At 46.6% G+C, this 24,875-nt stretch overlaps 1 protein-coding gene across 1 annotated transcript; it reads left to right on the plus strand.

Moving 5' to 3' along the window:
- Window positions 1–1,632: 1,632 nt before the first annotated feature.
- On the plus strand, window positions 1,633–24,425 carry nfil3 (nuclear factor, interleukin 3 regulated). Its single transcript, XM_056735882.1, is given in 4 exon segments — window positions 1,633–1,744; window positions 22,789–23,944; window positions 23,947–24,062; window positions 24,064–24,425. Coding segments are annotated over 3 exon segments (1,353 nt in total). The 5' UTR covers window positions 1,633–1,744; window positions 22,789–22,894; the 3' UTR covers window positions 24,251–24,425.
- The last annotated feature ends 450 nt before the right edge of the window (window positions 24,426–24,875 follow it).

A 24,875-nucleotide genomic window follows, 5' to 3' on the forward strand; every position in this document is an offset into this window, starting at 1 on the left:
TGTTACCAAGCATCTCTCTTAAAAGGAATCTATAATATAGGTGAATTACAACTATTAATGACACGTTCGTTAAATATGTTTTAATTGTATTCGTCCAGTTGTTCTTTTTAATAAGTGGGACTCACTTTTGCATTGTGAATCTTGTATTGATGCCAACTAAATAAACTTACTTTTTCTGAAAAGTTAATGCATTGTTTTCTTGGCTCGGACATGCTTGGCTAGGTGAGGATGTGATAAAATTAGCAAAAATATGTAATATAACAAATGCAAATTGTAGGATGTAACTCTTCTTGCTTATTGTCCCTGCGTGGAAAAGTATATTTTGTCTCTGTCTACCTACGTGTTGGGTTATTTGATGGGATGCCATCTGGAGGGTGGGAACCTATAGACCGATATAGAATTCTGTTGGAACAAGGTATAAAACACACCACATAAAGGAATTATGTATGATTGCAGTTGTATTCGGAATGGAAATAATCATTTTCCAGCAAGTAGGCTATATTAAGAGAGCAATGTTGCAGCACATCGACAGTTGTGATCACAATTATTCAACCTAGGTAAATATGAACTAATGCGAAGATGAAAAACAGTTACATGGATCTGGAAATCTCAAGGATCTGGATCTTTTGTCAGATGTTCTTCAAACTTGTCACGCATTTTAGGCGAAGACTCAGAGCTGTTATCAAAAAGAAGTTTGCAAACAGTATTGAATTAAACGGTAGGCTATGTTTAATTATGAGCAATGTGTATCAGAGAAAAACATTTATTTCATAATTACATTTTCCGCAATTAATTTTTTTATTCTCTAATATAAAGTTTGGTTATTGCACTTTTTTATATTTCAAATAAAAGATCTAAATGCTTAATAATGTATATTTATTTTCACAGCCTTCTCTGGTCATATTTATCTAGAGGTTGTATCATTTTGAGCAACACTGCATATTGAAATTATGAAACATTACTCGTGCAATTACCATTTCCACTGGATGGCGCACGTTCACCTCTTATTTAATTTAGGTCATTGGTACATCACGTTGTGCAACTGCTTTAGGATTAAGTTACATCAACAGCTGTCATATTTTATCGACTACCAAACAACCATAAATTAAATTGTCATTTGCAGCGCACATATTAAATAAGTAAACTTAGTTAGTTCCTGAATACATAATAATTTGGGGTGGCCTCGAAAGGCTGAAATGAAATTTATCCAGAATCTTTAATTATAATTATAAAAACGTTGAAATCGTTATGAAACTAATCGATATACATCCTCATCTGGTATAGGCTACAGCTATCCATTCAGGTGATTTCCATGTTCGCTGTCCGGTTCCAATATAGTATTTTAATAGATTTTCTTTAATAATTTACAATAAAGAAAACGTTTCCCTCGTTTTTTCTTTTAAACGGTTTTTTAAGACATTACACAATTATTTCGCATGCAGTACTTATGACGGCGTGTATTTATGCAGTCATCTACTGCTTATCTGCGCCTGACTATTATTGAAGAGCCATTCATTTGCTCATATCAGAAGATACTGTTTTTCTATTGGCTGTGAGGAGTGTCAGTCAACGATGGCTGCCAATACGCTTAAGTATTGACCTACTAACACAGATCCACACAGAGTCACTCCGGCAGGAAAACGCACAGGAGGGATTTATTTTGCTTAATAAAATTCCTCTGTTTTTTTAATGCTTTTATGTTCACTGTTTATGTTGGACCTTCTAATCGACTCGTGTTTTAGAGGTAACCCTGTTTTCCTTTTATTCTGGGAGACATGCAGATGAATGGTTTGTCTTGGGTGTTTTAACCGGTAGCTGCCATAACAAATGAACGTAGTTGCCAATTTTCACATGCTCTGTTTGTTATATGCACACCACATTTTTGTTAAATAAAAATCAATAAATTATACAATGTGAGCAAAAGCATATCAGTATTTAATTATAAAACTCGATTATTATTGTTGTTCACTAGAGCAGCGATGCTGAATATGTTTATTTGTCAAGTCTACTGGTATTTTTAACCATCGGGCATAAAAAGGTTTCGAAAACGGGATGGCCCCGTGACTCAGTATTCCTCAGGGTGGGTTTATCAAGCTCTCTGAGTAGGAACCGGAATCCACGGATTTTCTATCCTGCTTAATAAACCTTGAAACATTTTTACATAAATTAGTTTAAGAATAAGTTATCTTTATTTGAGGTTACATTTCCAATTAGTGATATACATATATGTGTATATATATATATATATATATATATAACCCTTTAAATGATCAGTTTGTCTGCTATCTGTTTCATAAACGAGTGCTTTTATGCATTTGTGTAATCGTAACTCATATTTTGATAATTCTTACACAACGACGAAAGAAACGGTAAAAGCACAGAGCACCAAATATTTCCATAGCTTTAACGTCTTAAACGTCGTTGTTTATATATAAGGGCTGTCAAAATACAATATAATTATGTATCCATTCCCTTGCATTCGCTGTATTGATGAATTTATGTGGTCTCTGTTCAGCCACGTGTAATGATAATGATAGCTGGTCGCATTTCTTTGTTCCATGCGCTCTCTGGTAATCTTCACCTGGACTGTAGCTTAGATTCGAGCCCGTCCGATTGTTATTACAATATGTTCATAACACTTTAATCAAGCAGGCTACTATTTATTCGGAAAACTTTACGGCTATGACGGTAACAGGTATTTTAAGTTATTAAAGTGAGCTTCACGTTGAAGGTCATTGTCAGTTGGTCACCAGCGTTTCGGGTTTGCTAAGATGAACTACTTAACTGTTCTACTACGAAATATGATTCCCATATTCCATTTAATTATGGTTACATTCTAAAAGCTCTTAATGTTTGAACGCATATGTTGTTGCATGGTGCATCACTTTGAGGGTGCCCTGACCAACCTCTAAGGGTGACATAATAGAGCAACGTGGAATTGCATAATTTGGAAATGGTGGTTTAATAGGAAAATATGCCTGTTGGAAAGATTAAACTAGCTCATTCTCCAGGGCAGGGTCTAACCCAGAAAAAGGAACTATATGCGCTGCAAGCATGTTTACTGCTAGCTGAACGCACGTACGTCACAGAACAGCAATGGAAAAGCATCAATTTTGCTAACACTTCCATACTTCACAAAACATTTTTGTAACCTTATGTAACCTTAGTTCCCTGATGGAGGGAACGAGACGTTGTGTCGAGAACGACTGATGGGGTTCGCCTTTGAGAACCAATCAACTCTGACTACTATAGAAGAGGCCAGTGAAATTTGGCGAATTAAATTTGCATGCCTGGCTCCGCCCCGGATATCCGGTATAAAACGAAGCCGGCGTGCAGCATTCTTTTACCTCTTGTTCTGAAGAGCCTGAGAGCCTCTCACGACTGCAGCAGAATACGATACGTGTTTGTAGCATAAGGGACACAACGTCTCGTTCCCTCCATCAGGGAACTGAGGTTACATACGTAACCAAGACGTTCCCTTTCTGTCGGTCTCTCGACGTTGTGTCGAGAACGACAGATGGGGTTGCCTATGGAAAACGCCACAATGCTGTATCGCGTCACAATCTCTTGCGAAGCGACGGTATCAGGCCTGGGCGTGTCAGCTCGATGGTTTTGCGAAACTGTAACTTTCCAGTGTGGTGGTCGGGGGGTTCCAGAGCTTTCTTGGAGAAAGATGGGTACAGCCCTGACTGGTAAGCTTTCACGGACGGAGGCCTTAGCTCTCTACTGGCGAGAGGCCGTCCGGCTCGGGTTTACACCGGGTAAGCACAACTTCCTTAATTAGAGATGCGCTACAGAGGCCACCTCCTACCAGTGGGGAGGAATATGGTGGATATAGGTATGGTCTCGTCCTTGGAGGAGAACGCATGGAACGTGTGGACTGGAGGTCCACCTGGGGAAGCTCATGGGTTACCAGGAGTGGGAACCATTCTCATGAGGATACATCAGACGGAACAGCCCACGGAGGGGGTGTTACAGACATCCGGTAGCACTAGGTCCGGTTAGAGCTATCTGTGATAGTTCATATGGTATCCCGGCCTAAGGGGGAAGGCTGCTCTGCCCAGCCAGCCCCCAGGGTGTGCTTGCTTAGTGATGGATGGAATGCCTGTTCTTAACCAGTATTTGGGTAAGAATGGAGGTTGGTGAGATACCTGTTCTTAGCCATATGTTTTGGTAAGAATAGAGGTAGATAGCACACTGACCCAACCAACTGGAGGGTGGAAAGGTGCTTTAGCAGGCATACGCCCCCCCGGATGCCAGTCCTGCATGTCGCCACGTAGGACGTGGGCTGACACCGGGTTTACGCGCAGGTTGTTAACCCTTGCGAAGGTGTTTGGGTGTAGCCTAACCCGCAGCTCAACAGACGTCTGCTAGGGAGGCGCTTCTGGCCAGTGCCCAGGAGGTGGCTATAACCCCATGCGGAGTGAGCCCTCACTGCCAATGGGCATGGGAGATTCTGAGATCGGAATGCCGTCGTAACGGCATCCACGACCCAGTGCGCTTCTGAGCTCTGCGTGCGGTCTGGGTAGAGGCGCAATGCATGCGCTGGACACAACACGAATTGGGTTGGGTCTTCCTCCCCGATGGGGTGCGCCTGCAAGTTCACCACTTTGCCCCGGAAGGGAGTAGTTGGAACTTTTTGGGAACGCATCCAGGCCTGGGTCTCAAGAGAACGTGAGAGTTTCAAGGGCCGAATTCAAGGCAATAATCCAGGGACACAGAGGATGCTCGGAGGTCCCCTACCCTCTTGAAGGAAGCGAGCACGATCAGGAGCGGTGATGAAGATCGGAACCTCCGAGGGGCTCTTGGGGGGCCCAGAGGCCCCCCAGGACCAAATTAGGGGGTATGGAGCGGAGATGAGGCGGATTCCGCCCTCTCGCACCCCTTAGGGACCTGGTGACCATGTCGTGTCATCCTAGAAACATTCCATCAACTGAGTCGTGATGAGTGGCGAAAGCGACTACATACACATTCAGTGTGGAGGGGAGATGTTAGTCTCCAGTCTCGTAAGAAGGACAACACAATACTGATCGAGCACCTCAGTTGGTCTTTCTCGTTGAGAGAGACACCAGGACGAGAAGAGGCCCCATCTAGAGGCGTTTAACCGCCTAGTAGATGGGGCCCTAGCGTGGGTGATGGTCTCCGCCATACAGGGGGAGTAGTCAACTCAGGATCAGACATGGATGTTCCAGAGGTCTGATCTGGGATGCCAGAACGTGTCCTTCCCCTGAGAGAGCAGGTCCTCTGTCAGGGGAATGGTTCAGAGGGAGTCACTGTCCAGAGCATCAACTCTGAAGCCAAGTGCGGTTAGACCAGTGCGGTGTAACCCATACTACTTGGTGCTCCTCTTCCCTGCACTGTGCAAGGAGGCTCCTGGGGGGGAAGGTGTGCTTCCGCCCGTCCCGCGGTCAGCTGTGCGCAAGGATATCCGTGCCGAGGGCTCTGCCTCGGACAGGGAATACCAAAGCGGGCAAATGGTGGTGTTGCGGGAGGCGAACAGGTTTACCTGGGCCTACCCGAACAGCATCCAAATGAGCTGGACTGCGCTGGGTAGAGTCGCCACTCTCCACGAGGCGTAAACTGACGAGAGAGCGCGTCAGCTGTCTAGTTCAGTTTGCCCGGGATGTGTGGCCCGCAGGGAACGGGTCCCCTATTGACTCCACCAGAGGAGGCGTCGAGCAAGTTGTGTTAGCTGCTGTGAGCGAACGCCACCCTGACGATCTGATGTACGCTACAGCTATAGTGCTGTCCTCGGACAAGCACGTGCTTGTCCCGCACGAGAGGCCGCAGCCTGCTCAGTGCAGGTAGCACAGCCCACAACTCTTGGCAATTAATATGCCAGCACAGGCGGGGGTTCGTCCAACTGAGAGGCCTGAGCGCCTGCGTGCCCGTTACACACCGCACTCCTGCAGGGAGGCGTCCGTCGTCACCACGACTTGCCTCCTAACCTGCCCAGAGCGACCTTAGTCCGTCGAAAAGTCATGGAAGACCAGAGGTTATGGTGCTTCAGAAGCAGGGCGTCATCACCATGCGCCTGTTGCCTGTGTGCCACGCTCTCCTCAGAACTCGAGTCTGAAGCCAGTGTTGGAGCGGTCTCATCTGCATCAATCCGAGGGGTATTACCTGGCGAGGACGCCATGCCAGGAGCGTCTGAATTGTTCCAGGCAGTTCAACACCGGCTGGGCGCGTACACTTGCGCCGACATGGTGAAAGGGTTGAGTTCCATACAGAGAAAGAGGATGCTCTGCACTGGAGAGAGCTTGCCCTTGTCTCGGTTGACCCGAAGTCCCAATCAGTCTAGGTTCCGGAGCAACAGGTCCCTTTGTGTACATAACCGATCTCTCGAGTGTGCCAAGATAGGCCAGTCGTTGAGATAGTTTAGTACCCAAACACCTTCCTCCCCTCAGGGAGAAAGGGCGGCTTCCACGATCTTCGTGAAGACCCGTGGAGTCAGGGACAGACCGAAAGGGAGGATCCTTCAGGTTGATTCCCACAAACCAATCCCGAAACCTGATAGATGTCAGGACGCGCCTCTGTGTGAACATCTTGAACGGCAGCTTGTGAAGGTGCTTTTTTCAAGGTACGCAGACCTATGGCGCAACCCACCGTCTTGGGAACGATGAAGTGCGGGTTGTAACCCACTGAACATCTTGGTTTTGAGGGACGAACTCAATGCCTGTTTTGCAAGAAGGGTGGTGACCTCTACCCGAAATATGTTGGCGTCCTTGCCTCTGACAGAGGGAGAGATGATGCCCCGAAACTTGGGAGAGTCTCTGGCGAACTGGATCGAGTAACCAAGACGGACCGCCCTCATCGAAGGAAGTAAGGGAGCTGGAGCTGGTTTGACTGGAGTAGGCCGTGAGTGGAGCGCTCCAAGTTTTACACAGCACCTCATAGTAATGGGCGATATAAACGAAATGCGATATAAACGATACAAAATTGGCCTACGATAGAGGTTTTAATTCTATTGCACAATTGCGATAATGCATGTTGATGACGCAATCTACCCGCGAAATTTAGAGCCACGAGCTGCAGCCGGCTGCAACGAATCATCATATTCGTCGTCTTGAATAAACATGGCTGAAAGCGTCAGCGAAACAGAGGAGCTTGTGAAAAAGACCGGTGCAACATCTATTATTTGGACTTGGTTTGGATTTAAGCCGTCCGACGAGCAGCAGAAAAATATACTCTGTAGAGTGTGTGGGGCAAAAGTTCCAGCTATGAGCGGTAACACAACTAATCTGTTCTACCACCTCAAAACTAAACATGTTGTTGAATACCAGCATTGCTAGGCAATGCAGCCAACCGCAAGATCCAGTACGAAGAACGCAGGACAGAAAAAACAGGAACTGATCCAAACCTCAATCCAACAGTCATTTTCAAAAGGTACTCCTTATATTAGAAAGAGCCCGCGATGGATTGAAATTACCAGGGCCATAACTGTTTACTTGTGTAAGGACATGGTCCCTTTTCAAATGGTAGAGAGACGCGGCTTTAAAGCCATGATTAGAGCTATTGATCCACGATATGAGGTGCCAAGCCGCAAATTCTTCACAAAAAATTTCTTTAGTTGACGTATAAGTTCCTTATACTGAAATAATTTTATTTATTTATTTATTTTGTGCTTTCATTTAGCACTTTATAATGTTTTCATTTGAAGTATATGTGCACTACACTTGGAAGAATTTTCTTTATTTAAAAAAGCCATGCCTAATACTGGAGTATATCCCTAATTCACAGTGTCCGTTCCTTTATTAACAAGACACCAGTTTTAATTTCATTAGGAGAACAAAATGTTTAAAACCAAATGTGTTACCTCGGCTGCAGGTTTGAAATATGTTTTTATTTAAAGTATCTGTGCATTTACCCAAAGTAATTTTCTTAGCCTAATTAATACTGGAAGTATTTTCAGTACAGTGTATGTTCCTGTAAGACACCAGTTTTTCTGTTCTCTGCAACTTGGGTGGCATTTAAGAGCATTAATTTCCTTTTAGAAGGAAATACTTTTATATTCATCTGCAACATTTTGTTGTATAATAACACTTTTGCACAATAAATGTTCTCAAAACAACATACGTTTCTTTATTTCTTTAAAAAATACTGTGGCGGGGCGGGTACAGATCCAGGATCAGCGTCGCCTCGGAAACAGCCGGGCAGCTAATGTTGATCGCCTACACCTGAGGCTGATTAGCTGCCGGGCATATAAACCCCGTGCACTTACCACTCTGGGTGTGGAATCTCACCCGATCTAACCTTTTGTCTTTGTACCAGCAGATACGAGTGACCAGGAGAATTAGGACCAGATTTGCACGAGCACGGACGACCAACATACAACACTAGCACCCCCGGGATATCACTATTTGGACACTTTCATTGTGTGTGTGAATAAACTCCCCTCCGGGGTTTGTTATGTCTGCCGTCTTGTGTCTGTCGTGTCTCTTACCCTGCCACAAGTGGTGGAGAATGCGGGTAGATTGGTGAGAGACCGGCTCAGCAATTGGTTTTTTTTTTTTCCTCCTAACAATCTCGTTCTGTCGATCTTAGGGATCACCGACACCCTCTCTCTCTCCACGGTCAAGCAAATGGAGGAACTACTGCGCCGACTTACAGACGTCTCCGTCCGCCAGCAGCAGTGCTTTGACCAGATGAGGGATTGACAGGAAAGGGCCGATCAAGCGATCGATCAGCTGCAAACAAACATGGCGCGATCCGCACCTCAACATCCCGCGGCCTCGCTGCTGACCAAAATGACGGCACAGGACGACGTCGAAGCGTATCTACATACCTTCGAAGTGATCGCTGGTAGAGAGGGTTTGAGAAACGACTTATGGGCGCGCACGCTAGCGCCCTTCTTAACGGGGGAAGCGCAGCGCGCCTATTTCGCCCTACCGACCGACCAGGTGGACAACTATCTCTTGCTGAAGGCAGAAATTCTCGCACGGGAAGGATTATCGTCTCCGTGTGCTGCTCAACAATTTCAGAAATGGACTTACGATGAACGCGTTCCAGTACGACAGCAGGTAGCTCAACTGACGCGTCTGGTGCATCTATGGCTGCTGGCGGACGACCCTACAGCCTCACAAGTCGCCGAGAAAGTTATGATCGACCGGCTTCTTCGTACTCTACCCCGGCATCTCCGAAGGTCAGTTAGTATGAAGAATCCGAGGACGACGAAAGAATTGGTTGAGGCTGTGGAGCTGGCTGAAGCCTCGTCAGCCAGAGACACGGGAGAGAGAGAGAGGACGGCACCCCGGAGGGGAGGATTCGACAGGCCACGGCCTGAGGGTACTATGCGACCAGTGAGTAGGCCGGCGGCCCCTGAACCCGTGGACGAGCCCATGCCCACTGAACCCCCGTCACCCGGTGTCCGGGCCTGGATGGCAGGATGTGCAGTACATCGGACCCTCACTCAGGGAGCACCTACTAGGATTGTCAATGTGGGAAAAGAATCGTACCGGGCCCTTCTCGATACAGGTAGTGCCATTACTCTTGTGCAACCGGCGGTGATCCAACGGCGACGGGCACCAAGGGCTAAAACCAACCAACCAGCCTTCCTGGCCACGGGCAGTGAAAGAGAGGGTGAGTGTAATAACCCGAATGTCTATATGGATGTCTTTCACCAGGTTACCGAGGGAAGGGCCTTCGGTCGCGAACAACGAGAGGATGAACGTTTGAAGCACTGTTGGAAGCAGATTCGGGTGCTGGAAGGACAAGATCGACTCCCCGCGCCTCACCCTCTCCCCCACTTCGTGGTCAGGAATGGTCTGCTCTACTGCGTCGCATCACGGCGGGAGGAAATTAAACACCTCCTGGTGGTGCCGAGGACCAAGACGGAGGTGGTTTTGGAGTTGACCCATTCGCACCCGATGGCAGGACATCTGGGAACACAGAATACCCTACAGAGGATTCGCGACCGGTTCCACTGGCCCGCGATTGATGCGGAAGTAAACCGGTTTTGCCAGAGCTGCCCTACCTGCCAGCGGAAATCTCCTCGGCACCCACCCCCCAGCCCGTTGATACCGATGCCCATCATCGAGGTACCCTTCGGCCGGATTGGCATGGATCTGATAGGGCCGTTGCCGAAGTCCGCCCGGGGCCATGAACACATCCTGGTCATCGTGGACTACGCAACCCGATACCCCGAAGCTATTCCCCTTCGCAAAGCTACCGCGAAGAACATTGTCAAGGAACTGTTCTTGATTTTCAGCCGAGTGGGTATCCCCATCGCCATATTGACGGACCAGGGCACTCCCTTCATGTCCCGGCTGATGGCGGACCTCTGCCAACTCTTCAGGATTAAGCAACTACGAACATCAGTCTACCATCCCCAGACGGATGGATTGGTGGAGAGGTTTAATCAGACCCTAAAACGGATGCTACGAAGAGTGATTGCTGAAGATGGGCGTGACTGGGACCTCCTGCTGCCATATGTCCTGTTTGGGGTTCGGGACGTTCCCCAGGCCTCCACCGGATTCACTCCGTTTGAGCTGCTGTTCAGACGCCAACCTAGAGGATTACTGGATATCGCCCGGGAAGCGTGGGAACAACAGCCGGCGCCACATCGGACGGTGATCGAACACGTTAAAGAGATGCGGGAGCGGATTGACCGGGTGATGCCTATTGTGAAGCAACATCTGGCAGAGGCCCAGCGCGCCCAGCAGAGGGTATATGACCGGCCCACCCAGGCACGAGAATTCCAGCCTGGCAAGCGAGTGCTCGTCCTCGTGCCTACGGCAACTTCCAAGTTTCTGGCGTCCTGGCAGGGGCCGTATTCCATCATCGAGAAGGTGGGGCCGGTCACGTATCGGATACGTCAGCCGGGACGAAGGAAGGAGGAGAAGGTGTACCACATCAACCTCCTGAAGAGGTGGATTGCTCCGCCAGCACAAGTAGCGGCGTGTGTACAGGAGGCTGAGCCCGTGTTACACCTCGGAGAACAGCTCGCCGCAGCTCAGAAGACCGAGTTAGAGGCCCTGGTTCGTCAATATAAGGATGTGTTCACAGAGCAACCGGGACGAACCAACGTGACCCAGCATGACATCCGGACGGGGCCCGGAGTCATTGTAAGGCAACGGCCCTATCGTGTACCCTAAGCCCGTCGGAAGGCTATCGAAGAGGAGGTACAACGGATGCTGCAGCTTGGGGTTATTGAACCGTCTCGTAGCCCGTGGTCCAGCCCGATTGTGATGGTGCCGAAGCAGGACGGCACCCTCCGGTTCTGTAATGACTAAAGGAAGTTGAACGAGGTATCCGTATTCGATGGGTACCCGATGCCGCGGGTGGACGAGCTGCTCGATCGCCTTGGTAGGGCTCGGTACATTTCTACTCTCGACCTTACTAAAGGCTACTGGCAGGTACCACTATCAGTTGAGGCCAAAGAAAAAACGGCCTTCAGCACACCCAGCGGCCATTGGCAGTACCGAGTCCTACAATTTGGCCTACAAGGAGCCCCTGCGATGTTCCAGCGGATGATGAACATCGTGTTGCGGCCTCATCAGAAGTATGCAGCCGCTTATATCGACGATGTGGTAATCCATTCAGAGAACTGGGAAGAGCACGTGATCCACTCCGGAGGGTGTTCGACGAGTTACGTCGGGCTGGACTCACAGCCAACCCGAAGAAGTGCCACCTGGGACTTACGGAAGCCAAGTACCTGGGGTATCAGATCGGTCGGGGACTCATTAAACCCCAGGACCAGAAGGTAGAGGCTGTACGGACGGTAAAATGACCAACCACCAAGACCCAGGTGCGTGCATTTCTAGGGTTGGCGGGCTACTATCGGTGTTTCATACCCCACTTTTCTTCGATAGCTAGCCCCCTGACAGACCTGACGAAGAAAGGACAACCAGAGACCCTGGACTGGACCACCGAGGCAGAAGAAGCATTCCGAACTTTGAAGCAAGCATTAACCTCGTCACCGGTCCTGTATGCCCCAGACTTCGGCTGCCCTTTCTTCCTCCAGACGGACGCCTCTGACAAGGGTCTGGGAGCCGTCCTATCCCAGGTCCATGATGGAGAAGAACATCCGGTCACATACATCAGCCGGAAGTTGACACCCGCCGAGACCAGGTATGCCGCAGTGCAAAAGGAAGCCCTGGCCGTGAAGTTGGCAGTCCTGGAGTTGCGCTTTTATCTGTTGGGTAGAAGCTTCACTTTGGTTACAGACCATGCCCCCCTACAATGGATGGCCCGAGTGAAGGACACTAACACCCGTGTGACCCGCTGGTTCTTGGCGGTCCAGGACTTCCACTTCACGGTACGACATCGGGCCGGGGTCGCGAACGGCAATGCGGACGGGTTGTCAAGGATGTGTTCCGGCTGGGCAGGTCTGTCAGGTGACACTGCCCTCCCCCCCTTACTAGTTCCCCAAGGACCCAGGATACAGGGTCGACGCTTGGGGGGGGAGTGTGGCGGGGCGGGTACAGATCCAGGATCAGCGTCGCCTAGGAAACACCCCGGCAGCTAATGTTGATCGCCTACACCTGAGGCTGATTAGCTGCCGGGCATATAAACCCTGTGCACTTACCACTCTGGGTGTGGTATCTCACCCGATCTAACCTTTTGTCTTTGTACCAGCAGATACGAGTGACCAGGAGAATTAGGACCAGATTTGCACGAGCACGGACGACCAACATACAACACTAGCACCCCCGGGATATCACTATTTGGACACTTTCATTGTGTGTGTGAATAAACTCCCCTCCGGGGTTTGTTATATCTGCCGTCTTGTGTCTGTCGTGTCTCTTACCCTGCCACAATACATTTAGCAGTTTGGCTTTCCTAAGGGTCAGTGTAACTTGTTCTGAAATGGTTCTATTATCATTTATATATCGCAATATATATCGTTATCGCAAGAGGCTGCAATGTATATCGCAATATGGATTTTAGGCCATATCGCCCATCCCTAGCCTCCTCATGGACCTCCGGGAAGAAAATGGCCCCCGTGGTAGGCGCAGTTTGCACCTCGCTCGGACCTCAGGAACCACGTATCCCCGGGTTAGCAGGGTTGACAGAGTCAGAGTCGGATGCCAGTCTCCCTCTAAAGCTGCGAGCGACATCTCATCTTCGGAGGGTCCGGACGGTATGCCACCGCCGGTTGGGGAACGTTCAGAAGAGCGAATCGGGGTGCAATCGGCCCGTGATCACTTAGCTGGCGGGTTTACGTTCGCAGAGGTCCCCACATCACTAATGCTGCTAATACAGGCGGACTTCGGGGCCGTAGCCACTGATGTCACGGCCCGGGTAGAAGACGAAATGGTGGCTGGTTCCCGTAGGAAGACAGCCACTTGTGACCGCAACTTCTGAATGACAATCTGCCTGCAGTGCGGGCAAGATGTGTCAACGAACGCTGCTTCAGCGTGCTGGACACCCAGACACTAATGCAGTGACCCAAGAGAACAGCGGGACATGCCGCGCTGGAGAATGCTCAGTCCTGAAAAGGACCATTTTTAGAAAAAATCTCTAACACCTCCGGAGCCGCCGAGACACCCACTGGAAGGTCGCTGCAGGTAGGGACGATCCGCTGCTCTACGTCGTAGATCCGGCAATGTAGAAGAAGAATTCATTGATTTTGTTTTGTTCGTAGTCATGAGCGAAGGCTCTGAAGAACATAAGGTAAATGAATGCTGCACGCCGGCTTCCTTTTATACCGGACATCCGGGGGCGGAGACCGACATGCAAATGTCATTGGCCAATTTCATTGGCCTTTTCTATAGTAGTCAGAGTTGATTGGTTCTCAAGGGCGAACCCCATCTGTCGTTCTCGACACAACGTCGAGAGACCGACAGAAAGGGAACTATCGAAAGTCCCTGGTGGGATGCCGAGAACTCTGCGTCTGGAGAAAAAGCATTAACCAACATTCACTAGTCCGTTTCTCCTGGCGGGAAAGACTTACAGAAACGAGCCAGGACTTGTTGGAAGTTGAGTCGATGCAACCCCTATATCGGGAGCTAGAGCTCTCAGTAGCCGGAAAAGTCGAAAAATCAAAGGTCCGGTACCTGGTGGACCAGGCTCCGGCCAGTCACCTTCTGCCGAATGTATCTCCGGTTCCCGGGGTCAACACGGGTCAGTATAGCATGGGTTTCGCACAAAAAAAATCTCAATAGAGAATCAGTAGCAGCTGTTCGCGATGTAGCATTATCTCCGGAGGAAGTAAGTGTTACACATCATTTTTAAATCGCCTTTCTTAAAGAGTAAGTAGCATTAGATCATGCAAATTACATTTCATCCAGTGTGTTATGTTGCCGTGTTTGAAAGTAAACAGTATGCCAAGTTGTGAGCCCAACGATGAATAAATAACATAGTTATTGGCTTGTAAAATAATAGTTGACTCTGAATCACGTTTAGCTGGGACTGCCGCGAAAACTTCACTCATTTACATTACATTTACATTTCGGCATTTGGCAGACGCTTATATCCAAAGCGACTTACATTGCTTTATCCTATACATTTTACATAGGTGTTTGCAATCCCCTGGGATCGAACCAACAACCTTGCGTTGTTAACGCAATGCTCTTACCACTGAGCTGCGCCTAGAAATTCTGTCCATAAAAATTATGAACAGAACTGGCGACAAAGGGCAGCCCTGCCAGAGTCCAACATGCACCGGAAACAAGTCTGACTTACTGCCGGCAATGCGAACCAAGCTCCTGCTCCGGTCGTACAGGGACCGGATAGCTCTTAGCAAAGGGTCCCGAATCCCATACTCCCGGAGCACCCTCCACAAGATGCCGCGATGGACACAGTCGAATGCCTTCTCCAAATCCACAAAACACATGTGGATTGGTTGGGCAAACTCCCATGAACCCTCCAGCACCCTGGAGAGGGTATAGAGCTGGTCCAGTGTTCCACGACCGGGACGGAAACCACACTGTTCCTCCTGAATCCGAGGTTCTACCATCGGCCGGATTCTCCTCTCCAGTACCCTGTCTTAGACTTTCCCGGGGAGGCTAAGAAGTGTGATCCCCGATAGTTCGAGCACACCCTCCGGTCCCCCTTCTTAAAAAGAGGGACCACCACCCCGGCCTGCCAGTCCAAGGGTACTGTCCCCGACCCCCACGCGATGCTGCAGAGGCATGTCAGCCAAGACAGCCCCACTGTCGACTGATGGACACCCTTATGCTTGAACATGGTGTTCGTTATGGCCAAGCTGTAACTAGCACAGAAGTCCAATAACAGAACACCACTTGGGTTCAGATCAGGGGGGCCGTTCCTCCCAATCACGCCCCTCCAGGTGTCACTGTCGTTGCCCACATGGACGTTGAAGTCCCCCAGCAGAATGCCCCGCCTGCGCCATACCGGGCGACGTCACGGTCCTCCAATTCCTTGTCATCATAAGGTTTTTTTTAACGGCTCTTAGTCTGACCCGTCGCCTAGGACCTGCTTGCGTTGGGAGACCCTACCAGGACATATAGCCCCAGGCAACATAGTTCCTAGGGTCTTTCGGGTGCTCAAACCCCTCCACCACGGTAAGGTGGCAGTTCAAGAGTTTAACATATTAGCGGTCTGTTTTATTACATGTTCGCGGCTAATCCAGATAATTGGGAAGTGATCCCTGCTGATTTATGTCGCGCCCGTCACTGATGCACTTGCTGCCGGTACACTAGCTCGCTGCTAACGGGACACGAGTGTTTTACACGCCGGCACCAGCAAACATATGCTAGTCAGGCTCGTAAAACCACCGTCTTTCGACCCAATCCAATAACGATACGCTAATGCAAACACGTTAACGTTTCAATGGCTGGACACCCATCTTCTGCAAGAGAAACAATCATCTTGGGTGAAATAATTCATCCCGTCATTCCATGCAGTCACTCTAATCAACCCCAAATTTCATGACTAATTTTCCGAAACCGCACAATCTACCATGTAAAAAACTGAGTTTTACTAGCGTTTGAACCGCCAATATCGCTGTTACGCAAGAAGCTGGGTGAGTAAAATTTTTTTTACTTGAAAATATATTTAGCTTTATCCACTCTCATGCTGTCGCCACTGCTGCACTCAAGAATGGCAAACTTCCTTGGCGCCCGTGCTGTTCAGCGAATGTCAGTCAAATGCATATGTTTCTACACAGCTTACTGTCTCATTTACATCTTGCCCAGTTAATGCACGCCGCCGTTACCTTTAAGTTATACTGATGCGTGCCGCTGTTGTATATTTAACGGTTGCTTAAACGCAAGATCACCATCGTCTCTCGTCTGCCAACCTTAACACAATCGCATCTTAGAATAGTAACCCCAGCGTAACAGCAAATTTTATTGAGAAGGTTTGGGTGACGTTCTCACTCTCTGTGTCTCCCTACTCGCACATAAAGGTAAGCATCATGCACACTCCAGAATAACTCCATCTTCAAGCACAGGTATCACCTACTCAAGACTTTATCACTATCGATGTAAACTTGCAAATATCTTTTTCAGACCTTGTATGTTCACTCAGGTGTCAGTAACATTTATAAGCTCACAAACTCGCAATGCGAAACTAAACATCATCGCATACCTGCCAGTCATATTGGCTCTTGGGGAGTCCCAAGCCAGGAGCGAACAGTATCAGATTCCGTCAACACAAGATGACTTTCGACCACAACATGTCCAGATCGAACCCCTGCCCTCACAGGCCTCAAGCCACCTCAGCAGTGCAAGCAAGCCATCAGCCAGCATGGGTAGCACCACGGATTCCCAGGATGTCATGGACCACCCAGTCGAGAGATTCCCGCAGATCATCCCTCCAGCAACATTCCAGGGCATGGCACCCGCCAATGCCCTGCCAGCAGCTGAGACTTCTAGCCACCCAAGTTACGCTTGCTTGCTACCACCCCGAGCGCGGGCTCATTCATACCCCTTCTCCGCCCCAGTCTCTTCGCCAGCGGTGCTTCAGTCGCCCACTAGCGTGATGCTGCCTCCACTAGCGACTCGGGCGCTGGTCCCCAGACCTTACACAGCCACTTTAGAAGCCGCTGGTAGCGCGAGCATGCCTCCGCTAGCCGCTACAGCGGCTGCCATTCCCTCCCTTCTCTCTCTTCCATCAGCGATGCCAACTCACCGGCTATGGATCAGTCTCCCGTCTCAGGAACCATCAGAACACAGATTCTGGCAGAAGTTCAAGCTGCTGGCGCCCCTTCCTACACCAGTACCTCTTCCCTCAATTCTATCATCCAAGCCGTCTCCCCTTGGACCCTTCAGTCTAACCTAACTGTGTGGAAGAGTTCAGTCATTACACCGTACATACAACATGCCCTTTCCCGAGTTCTCACTCCTTACCATAACCTCATTCATATCCTTCCTGAGTATCAACAAAAACCTTCAAGTCAGCTCAATTAAAGGGAACCTAAGCGGATTCCATATTTTCCACAAACAAATTTTCGACTCAACCTGCCCAGCCATAGCCAGTTCTCAAGCTTCATGCTCATCAAAGGATTTCAAAGAACTAAACCCGCCTGCCCAGACACAAGACAACCTATAACTTTGGATATATTGACCAAATGGAGTTCTACCCTCCGCAGGGGCTACCACTCCACGCGCACCGACTGCATGCTCGACGCCATGTTCACTCTGGCTTTTTCAGATTTCTCAAATGCTCAGAAAAGACCACTACGTCCAGCTTTAACCCTACAGTCCACCCCACCATCTCTGACTTCGCAGTGCTTAACGCTGAAACAATCTTCTTCCACATTAAGCAACGTAAGACCAGATCAATTCAAAACAGGCCATTTCATCTACATATTCAACCTTCAATCACCCATCCAGCCTTACCAAGCCCCCCTTGCCTAAGTACATTTCAGAAGATCACAGGCAAAATCCGCATCTGACCCTCTCTTTATAGAAGACTGCAGTCGTCCAGCCTCACGTTTTTGGTTCCAAAACCGTCTTGCTCCAATCTGGCATTCCCGCAGAACATTTCACTCCCAGCCACAGATCCAAGCACTTGGCCGCTGGACGTCAGAGGCCTTCAAAAGCTACATCCGATCGGACTGCTCCCACATCAAAGAAGCCCTTCAGACCCTAATCTCCCAGATCATCTAGCAACAACCTACCCTCATCCCGTAAGCTCCGGCCGAACACCTTCATTCCAGACCACTCATCTAGAGGCCAGTGTCGCAGCAGCGACCACCGCCAAAGGGGTTCGTACCTCCATCTACGTTCTGGAGCAGCAGACATCACTCATTTAGAGGCCAGAATCGCAGCTGCGACCGCCCCACAAGGGCTCGTGCCTCCATCTACATTCTGTAGCAGCAGACATCACTCATTTAGACGCCAGCATGCAGCTGCGCTCGCCCCACAAGGGCCCGTGCCTCCATCTACGTTCTGCAACAGCTGACATCATTCACTTAGAGGCCAGCATTGCAGCAGCGACCACCCCACAAGGGCCCGTGCCCCCATCTACGTTCTGCAGCAAAAGGCATCACTCACTTAGAGGCAAGCAACGCAGCAGCGATCGCCCCACAAGGGCTTGTGCCTCCATCTTCGTTTTGGAACAGCAGACATCACTCCCTAGAGGCCTGCATCGCAGACTGTGGACTTCTGAAACACAGTGGACCAAAATCCTCTTTTCAGATGAAAGTAAATTTCGCATTTCATTTGGGAATCAAGTTCAGAGAGTCTGGTCGACATGTTGCCATGTCTTATGTAATATTCTGATTTTCTGAGACACTGAATTTGGGGTTTTCATGATCTGTAAGCCGTAATCATCCAAATTTCAAGAAATAAAGGCTTGAAATATTTCACGCTATGTGTAATGAATCTATATAATGTATGGGTTTCACATTCTGAAATGAGTGACACAAAATATTGACCTATTGCCTGATATTAAATTCTTTTTATGTACCTGTATTTAAAATTACGCACTATGACTTATGTTGGTGATGTACAAAACAGGAGAGGTCTCCCTCCCGCTTGTTAAAAGTAACTAAGTGACTTTTACTTTGAGTAAATTTTAAACAAGCTACTTTTTACTTTTACTTGAGTAGATTTTTTGACTGGTTACTTTACTTGTACTTAAGTATAATTTCATCAATTTAGTAGTACTTGTACGTGAGTATAATATTTTTGTACTTTTCCACCTCTGCATATCACTGATGTATCAGTTTCTAATTTAATTTAAAAAAATGCTAATTTTGCAGGCCGGAAATCCTTATATTCCCATACAGTGTAGCACGACCGGAAATAATCCTGCCCACACTCGCTGATAGAAAATCGAATACATGCCAAGTCCTGCTGGAAAATGAATTCAGCATCTCCGTAAAGTTTGTCAGCATGAAGTGCTGTAAAATGTCCTGGTAGATGGCTGCGTTGACTCTGGACTTCAAAAAACACAGGGGACCAAAGTCCTCTTTTCAGATGAAAGTAAATTTTGCATTTCATTTGGAAATTAAGGTCCAAGAGTCTGGAGAAAGAGCGGAGAGCCACAGAATCCATGTTGCTTGAAGTCCAGTGTGAAGTTTCCACAGTCAGTAATGCTTTGGGCTGCCATGTCATCTGCTGGTGTTGTTCCACCTTGTTTTGAAGTCCACTGTCAACGCAGCCACCAATAAGCAAATTTTACAGAACTTCATGCTTCCTCCTGCTGACAAACTTTACGGAGATGCTGATTTAATTTTCCAGCAGGACTTGGCACCTGACCACACTGCCAAAGGTACCAAGAGCTGGTTCAATGACCATGGTGGTATTGTGCTTGATTGGCAAGCAAACCCGAATGACCTTAACCCCAGAGAGAATCTATGATGAGAGACACCAGACCCAACAATGCAGATGACCAAGAAATAAAGGCTTGAAATATTTCACTCAAAGTGTAATGAATCTATATAATGTATTGGTTTCACTTTCTGAAATTAGTGACACAAAATATTGACCTATTTCCCGATATTCCATGTCTTTGAGATTTAAAATTAGGCAAAAATTTGCCACCTCTGCATATCACTGATGTATCAGTTTCTAATTTTTATTTTAAAAAACGCTCCTTTTGCTGGCCAGAAATCCTTATTTTCCCATACAGTGTAACACAACCGGCAATAATCCTTCCCACACTCGCTGATCGAAAATCGAATATGGCGGCTTCGTGCAACTAGCCTATTTTGTATACGGGGAGGGGAGCAGAAGCTCATTTACATTTAAAAAGACACACACAAAAACGGCACGTTTTGCATTGCAGCCACAAATAGTCATGTTCAACATCTTGTAATGAAAGATATGTGGTGTATTTTGAGATGAAACTTGAAAGACACATTCTGGTGATACTTCTGACTATTTTTACATTGCAGAAAACACATGGGATTGCGGCCCTTTAAGTGCATAGTGCCACCTACTCTGATGAAAGAGAAATGTCTGTCTCCTTATACAGTTGAAAGAAAAAGTATGTGAACCCTTTGGGCTTACTTGGATTTCTTCATAAATTGGTCATAAAATGTGTTCTGATCTTCATCTAAGTCACAACAATAGAGAAACACAGTCTGCTTAAACTAATACCGCACAAACATTATACGTTTTCATATTTTTATTGAACACAACATGTAAACATTCATAGTACAGGGTGGAAAAAGTATGTGAAACCCTAGGCTAATGACTTCTCCAAGAGCAAATTGGAGATAGGAGTCAGCCAACCTGGGGTCCAATCAATGTGATGAGATTGGATGTGTTGATTAAAGCTGGCCTGTCCAATAAAAAACACACACCAGTTTTGAGTTTGCTGTTCTGAAGAAGCGTTGTCTGATGTGAACCATGCCTCATGTGAACCATGCCTCGCACAAAAGAGCTCTCAGAAGACATACGTTCAAGAATTGTTGACTTACATAAAGCTGGAAAGGGCTACAAAAGTATATCTAAAAGCCTTGATGTCCATGTGTCCACGGTAAGACAGATTGTCTACAAATGGAGAAAGTTCAGCACTGTTGCTAAACTCCCTAGGCGTGGTCGTCCTGTAAAGATGACTGCAAGAGCACAGCGCAGAATGCTCAATGAGGTGAAGAAGAATCCTAGAGTGTCAGCTAAACACTTACAGTAATCTCTGGCACATGCTAACATTTTTGTTGACAAATCTACAATAAGGAAAACATTAAACAAGAATGGACTTCATGGGAGGACACCACGGAGGAAGCCACTGCTGTCCAAAAAAAACATTGCAGCATGTTTGAAGTTTGCAAAAGAGCACCTGGATGTTCCACAGCACTACTGGCAAAACATTCTGTGGACAGATGAAACTAAAATTGAGTTGTTTGGAAAGAACACACAACGCTATGTATGGAGAACAAAAGGCACAGCACACCAACATCAAAACCACATCCCAACTGTGAAATATGGTGGAGGGGGCATCATGGTTTGGGGCTGCTTTGCTGCCTCAGGCCCTGGACGGATTACTGTCATCGATGGAAAAATTAATTCCAAAGTTTATCAAGACATTTTGCAGGAAAACCTAAGACCATCTGTCCGCCAACTGAAGCTTAACAGAGGATGGACGATGCAACAGGACAACGACCCAAAGCATAGAAGTAAATCAACAACAGAATATCTTCAACAGAAGAAAATACGCCTTCTGGAGTGGCCCAGTCAGAGTCCTGACCTCAACCCGATTGAGATGCTGTGGCATGACCTCAAGAGAGCGATTCACACCAGACATCCCAAGAATATTGCTGAACTGAAACACTTTTGTAAAGAGGAATGGTCCAAAATTTCTCCTGAATGTTTACATGTTGTGTTCAATAAAAACATGAAAACGTATAATGTTTGTGCGGTATTAGTTTAAGCAAACTGTGTTTCTCTATTGTTGTGACTTAGATGAAGATCAGAACACATTTTATGACCAATTTATGAAGAAATCCAAGTAAGCCCAAAGGGTTCACATACTTTTTCTTTCAACTGTATATTTTCATATTACATTGATGTTCCTAATAAATCTCCATACTGCACTCACTCGTTTTCCTGCATTTGGGCCATCATATAAGATATTACTTAATGTGAAATCTTTACATCTCAACTTTACAAATGTTTTACCAAACGTTGTATCCCATGCCATGTGACTTGTAAATACGACAAAAAGTGTTTCTATTGCAGCTTTGCGAACTATGCATTATAGCCTGAAAAAAACACCTCTTGCGAGCGAGAAATGTTTTTTGCGATACATGGGAGTTTTTGTGAAATTTAAGTGTTTTCATTGGGCGTATTTTCAATGCGCCATTTCAATTTGCGCTTTTTGAGGGTTTATTGAAACGTCTCCAGTAAGTTCACTGTAAGTTCAGATACCACAAACAGACGAGGCATTTATAAGTAACGTAAATGAATGGGAAATGTGCATCCCGTCGCGATCACGTTCAGGGCTAGGGGTGCAGTGAGTCCATTCACTATCACATTCTAATTAAAGGAAATTATTAGATGCTAAGGAGGATGCTTATTTTTTCATGGCATTGAGAATGAGGTCTGAAACTTGTTTCATGCTGAAATATGCACTAATTTGGCTAGCTGTTACTGACTGAAGAATTTGTACCAAATTGTACAGTTTGATTGGATGCATCATGTCTTTTGATATAAATGGTTTCTGTTGATAAGCCTACTTGCTATCTGTTTATGATGTTTGTTTATTTGTTTAAATAATATGTTTAACTGATGATTGAAAATAATTCACAATCAACTATTCCATTCACATTTTATTTATTCTGATATTTAATAGTTGCTCTCTACTATCCACTGACACTTTTGTCCCCATGTTTTCAAAAGTATGCCGACATTTGATAGATTTTTTTTTTAAGCTTTACAAAAGTGTTAAATTATGATGATGTGTCTAAGTTTGATCTTTTTTTTTTAACAGATCCAGACGAATTTCCTGTCATTTACTGGAACTATATTTATAGAGGACACTTGGTTTACAGTGAGATGTATACCTGTAACAAGTGTCTACATATGAGCTGAGACAAATGAAAACATTGTGTAATATGCAGGCCATTAAGAAGGAACCCTCATGCAGTGGGCCCTACACTGGAGAGGATGCCCTGGTGCTGGCTGTGGCTTTGCAAGGGGCAGACAGTGACTTGATTTCTCACAAGATGTCAACTCTGCCATTTAAGACCAAGTCTACTACCTGTCGCAGAAAACGCGAGTTCATACCAGATGAGAAAAAAGATAACCTGTACTGGGAGAGAAGGCGCAAAAACAATCAAGCAGCTAAGCGCTCCAGAGAAAAGCGTAGGCTCAATGATATGGTGTTGGAGAACAAGCTCGTGGTCCTTGGGGAAGAGAATGCATCCCTGAAAGCTGAGTTGCTGTCTCTTAAACTCAGGTTTGGCTTGATGAGCTCAGCAGCTTATGCCCAGGAAGTGCAAAATATTTCCAGTTCCACTGCTGCACTCTTCCAGGACTACACAAAAGAATCAGCAAGTCTGACCAGCAGCTGTATATCGGTCATCAAGCACTCACTTCACAGTGCTTTATGTGATGGATCTGACTCAAGCATGCTTGAAAGCCCACTAATAAATATTTCCAGATTCCCTGATATCATTAAACAAGAACGAATAGAAACCTGCATTTATGCCAATGACAGGACCAGTACATATGAACTATATAGAAACTACCTTAGTAGTCCTTTCCCTGAGAGCTTGTCCCAGCCATCTCCATTCTTGCAAATCACCAGGTCGACTAGCAATTCGCCTCGAATGTCTGATGGTGATGAAAGGGCCATAAGCAAGCCATCGGATGGGGAAGATGAACAACAGGTCCCTAAAGGCCCATTTCCTTTTAAGTCTGTATCCAAGAGTGTGATAGTTTCCACCCTCAAAGTCCCGGATGCCAGTGCTTCAGCTTTGCCTCACAAATTGAGGATCAAGACTCGGGCAATCCAGATTAAAGTAGAGGCTATAGATCCCGATTATGAATCGTCCAGAAAATTCTGCTCTCCCAATGACATGTCTGCGAGTGGATGCTATCAACTTGGTCAGTACGCTTCACCTGAGTACACGCAAGCATCTCTATAAGCCCTTTGTCTCTGCAGGCATCCAGTCTTCAGGAGTTGAGCCACCAGCCTCAGGAATTGCACAAATATCACCAGGAGGCACCAGCTGACTGCAATCACTGGCTCTGTCCAGATTCACAAACTAATTATTGACCGTAAAACTAACTGCTATGCCAACACGGTATCTGATAAATTATACATGAAATGTGACATTGCTGATCTGTCAGCAGAAGTGCTCTCTTTAAGAAGACTTATTACATATCGGCAGGGGTCTGTTATTGACTCTACAAAAAACACTACTGAAATGACCTCACTATCCAAATGATGTAACTAAGTCCCTTCTCTTTGCACAATTCCTGTTTTCCACAGTGTTTGCATTTGCACTGTGTGGTTCTCAAGGTAAAAATCATGCACTTCATTGAGAGGAATAGTGTTTTGTGCACTTACTGTTGTAGTTTGGTGTGTTCTCTTGATGACTCCATTTGTAGCCCAGAAGCCAAAAATCGGGTCAATGTTAATGCAAAATTTATGTTATCTTCTCAAAATGTATTGTATCATCTTCTTTTTTGGTTTACAATAAATGTAAGCACTAAAATGTTCTTGTCTTGGTCCTCTCACAAATCTAATCACAAAATTTCTCAAAGTAAGAATGTTTACTTGTTAATACTTAAATATTTAATGTCCACATAAAATATTTTTTGTATGTATGTATGTATGTAGTTGTAGTCTAAATTAGGTACCTATAATGCACCATAATATGTGACTCTGGACAACAAACCAGTCTTATGGGTCAATTTTTTTATTAATAGGATTGAATAAATTATTAATAGGACTGAATGAATAGGATTTATATGGATGTATGAGTTGTTAGAATAGGCCAATATCTGGCTGAAATACAACCATTTAAAACTCAGCAATCTGAGAGTGCAAAAAAATCGACTTTGAAGTTG

This window comes from Triplophysa dalaica, chromosome 22 (genome assembly GCF_015846415.1).
Source record: "Triplophysa dalaica isolate WHDGS20190420 chromosome 22, ASM1584641v1, whole genome shotgun sequence".
NCBI classification, from domain to species: Eukaryota; Metazoa; Chordata; class Actinopteri; order Cypriniformes; family Nemacheilidae; genus Triplophysa; species Triplophysa dalaica.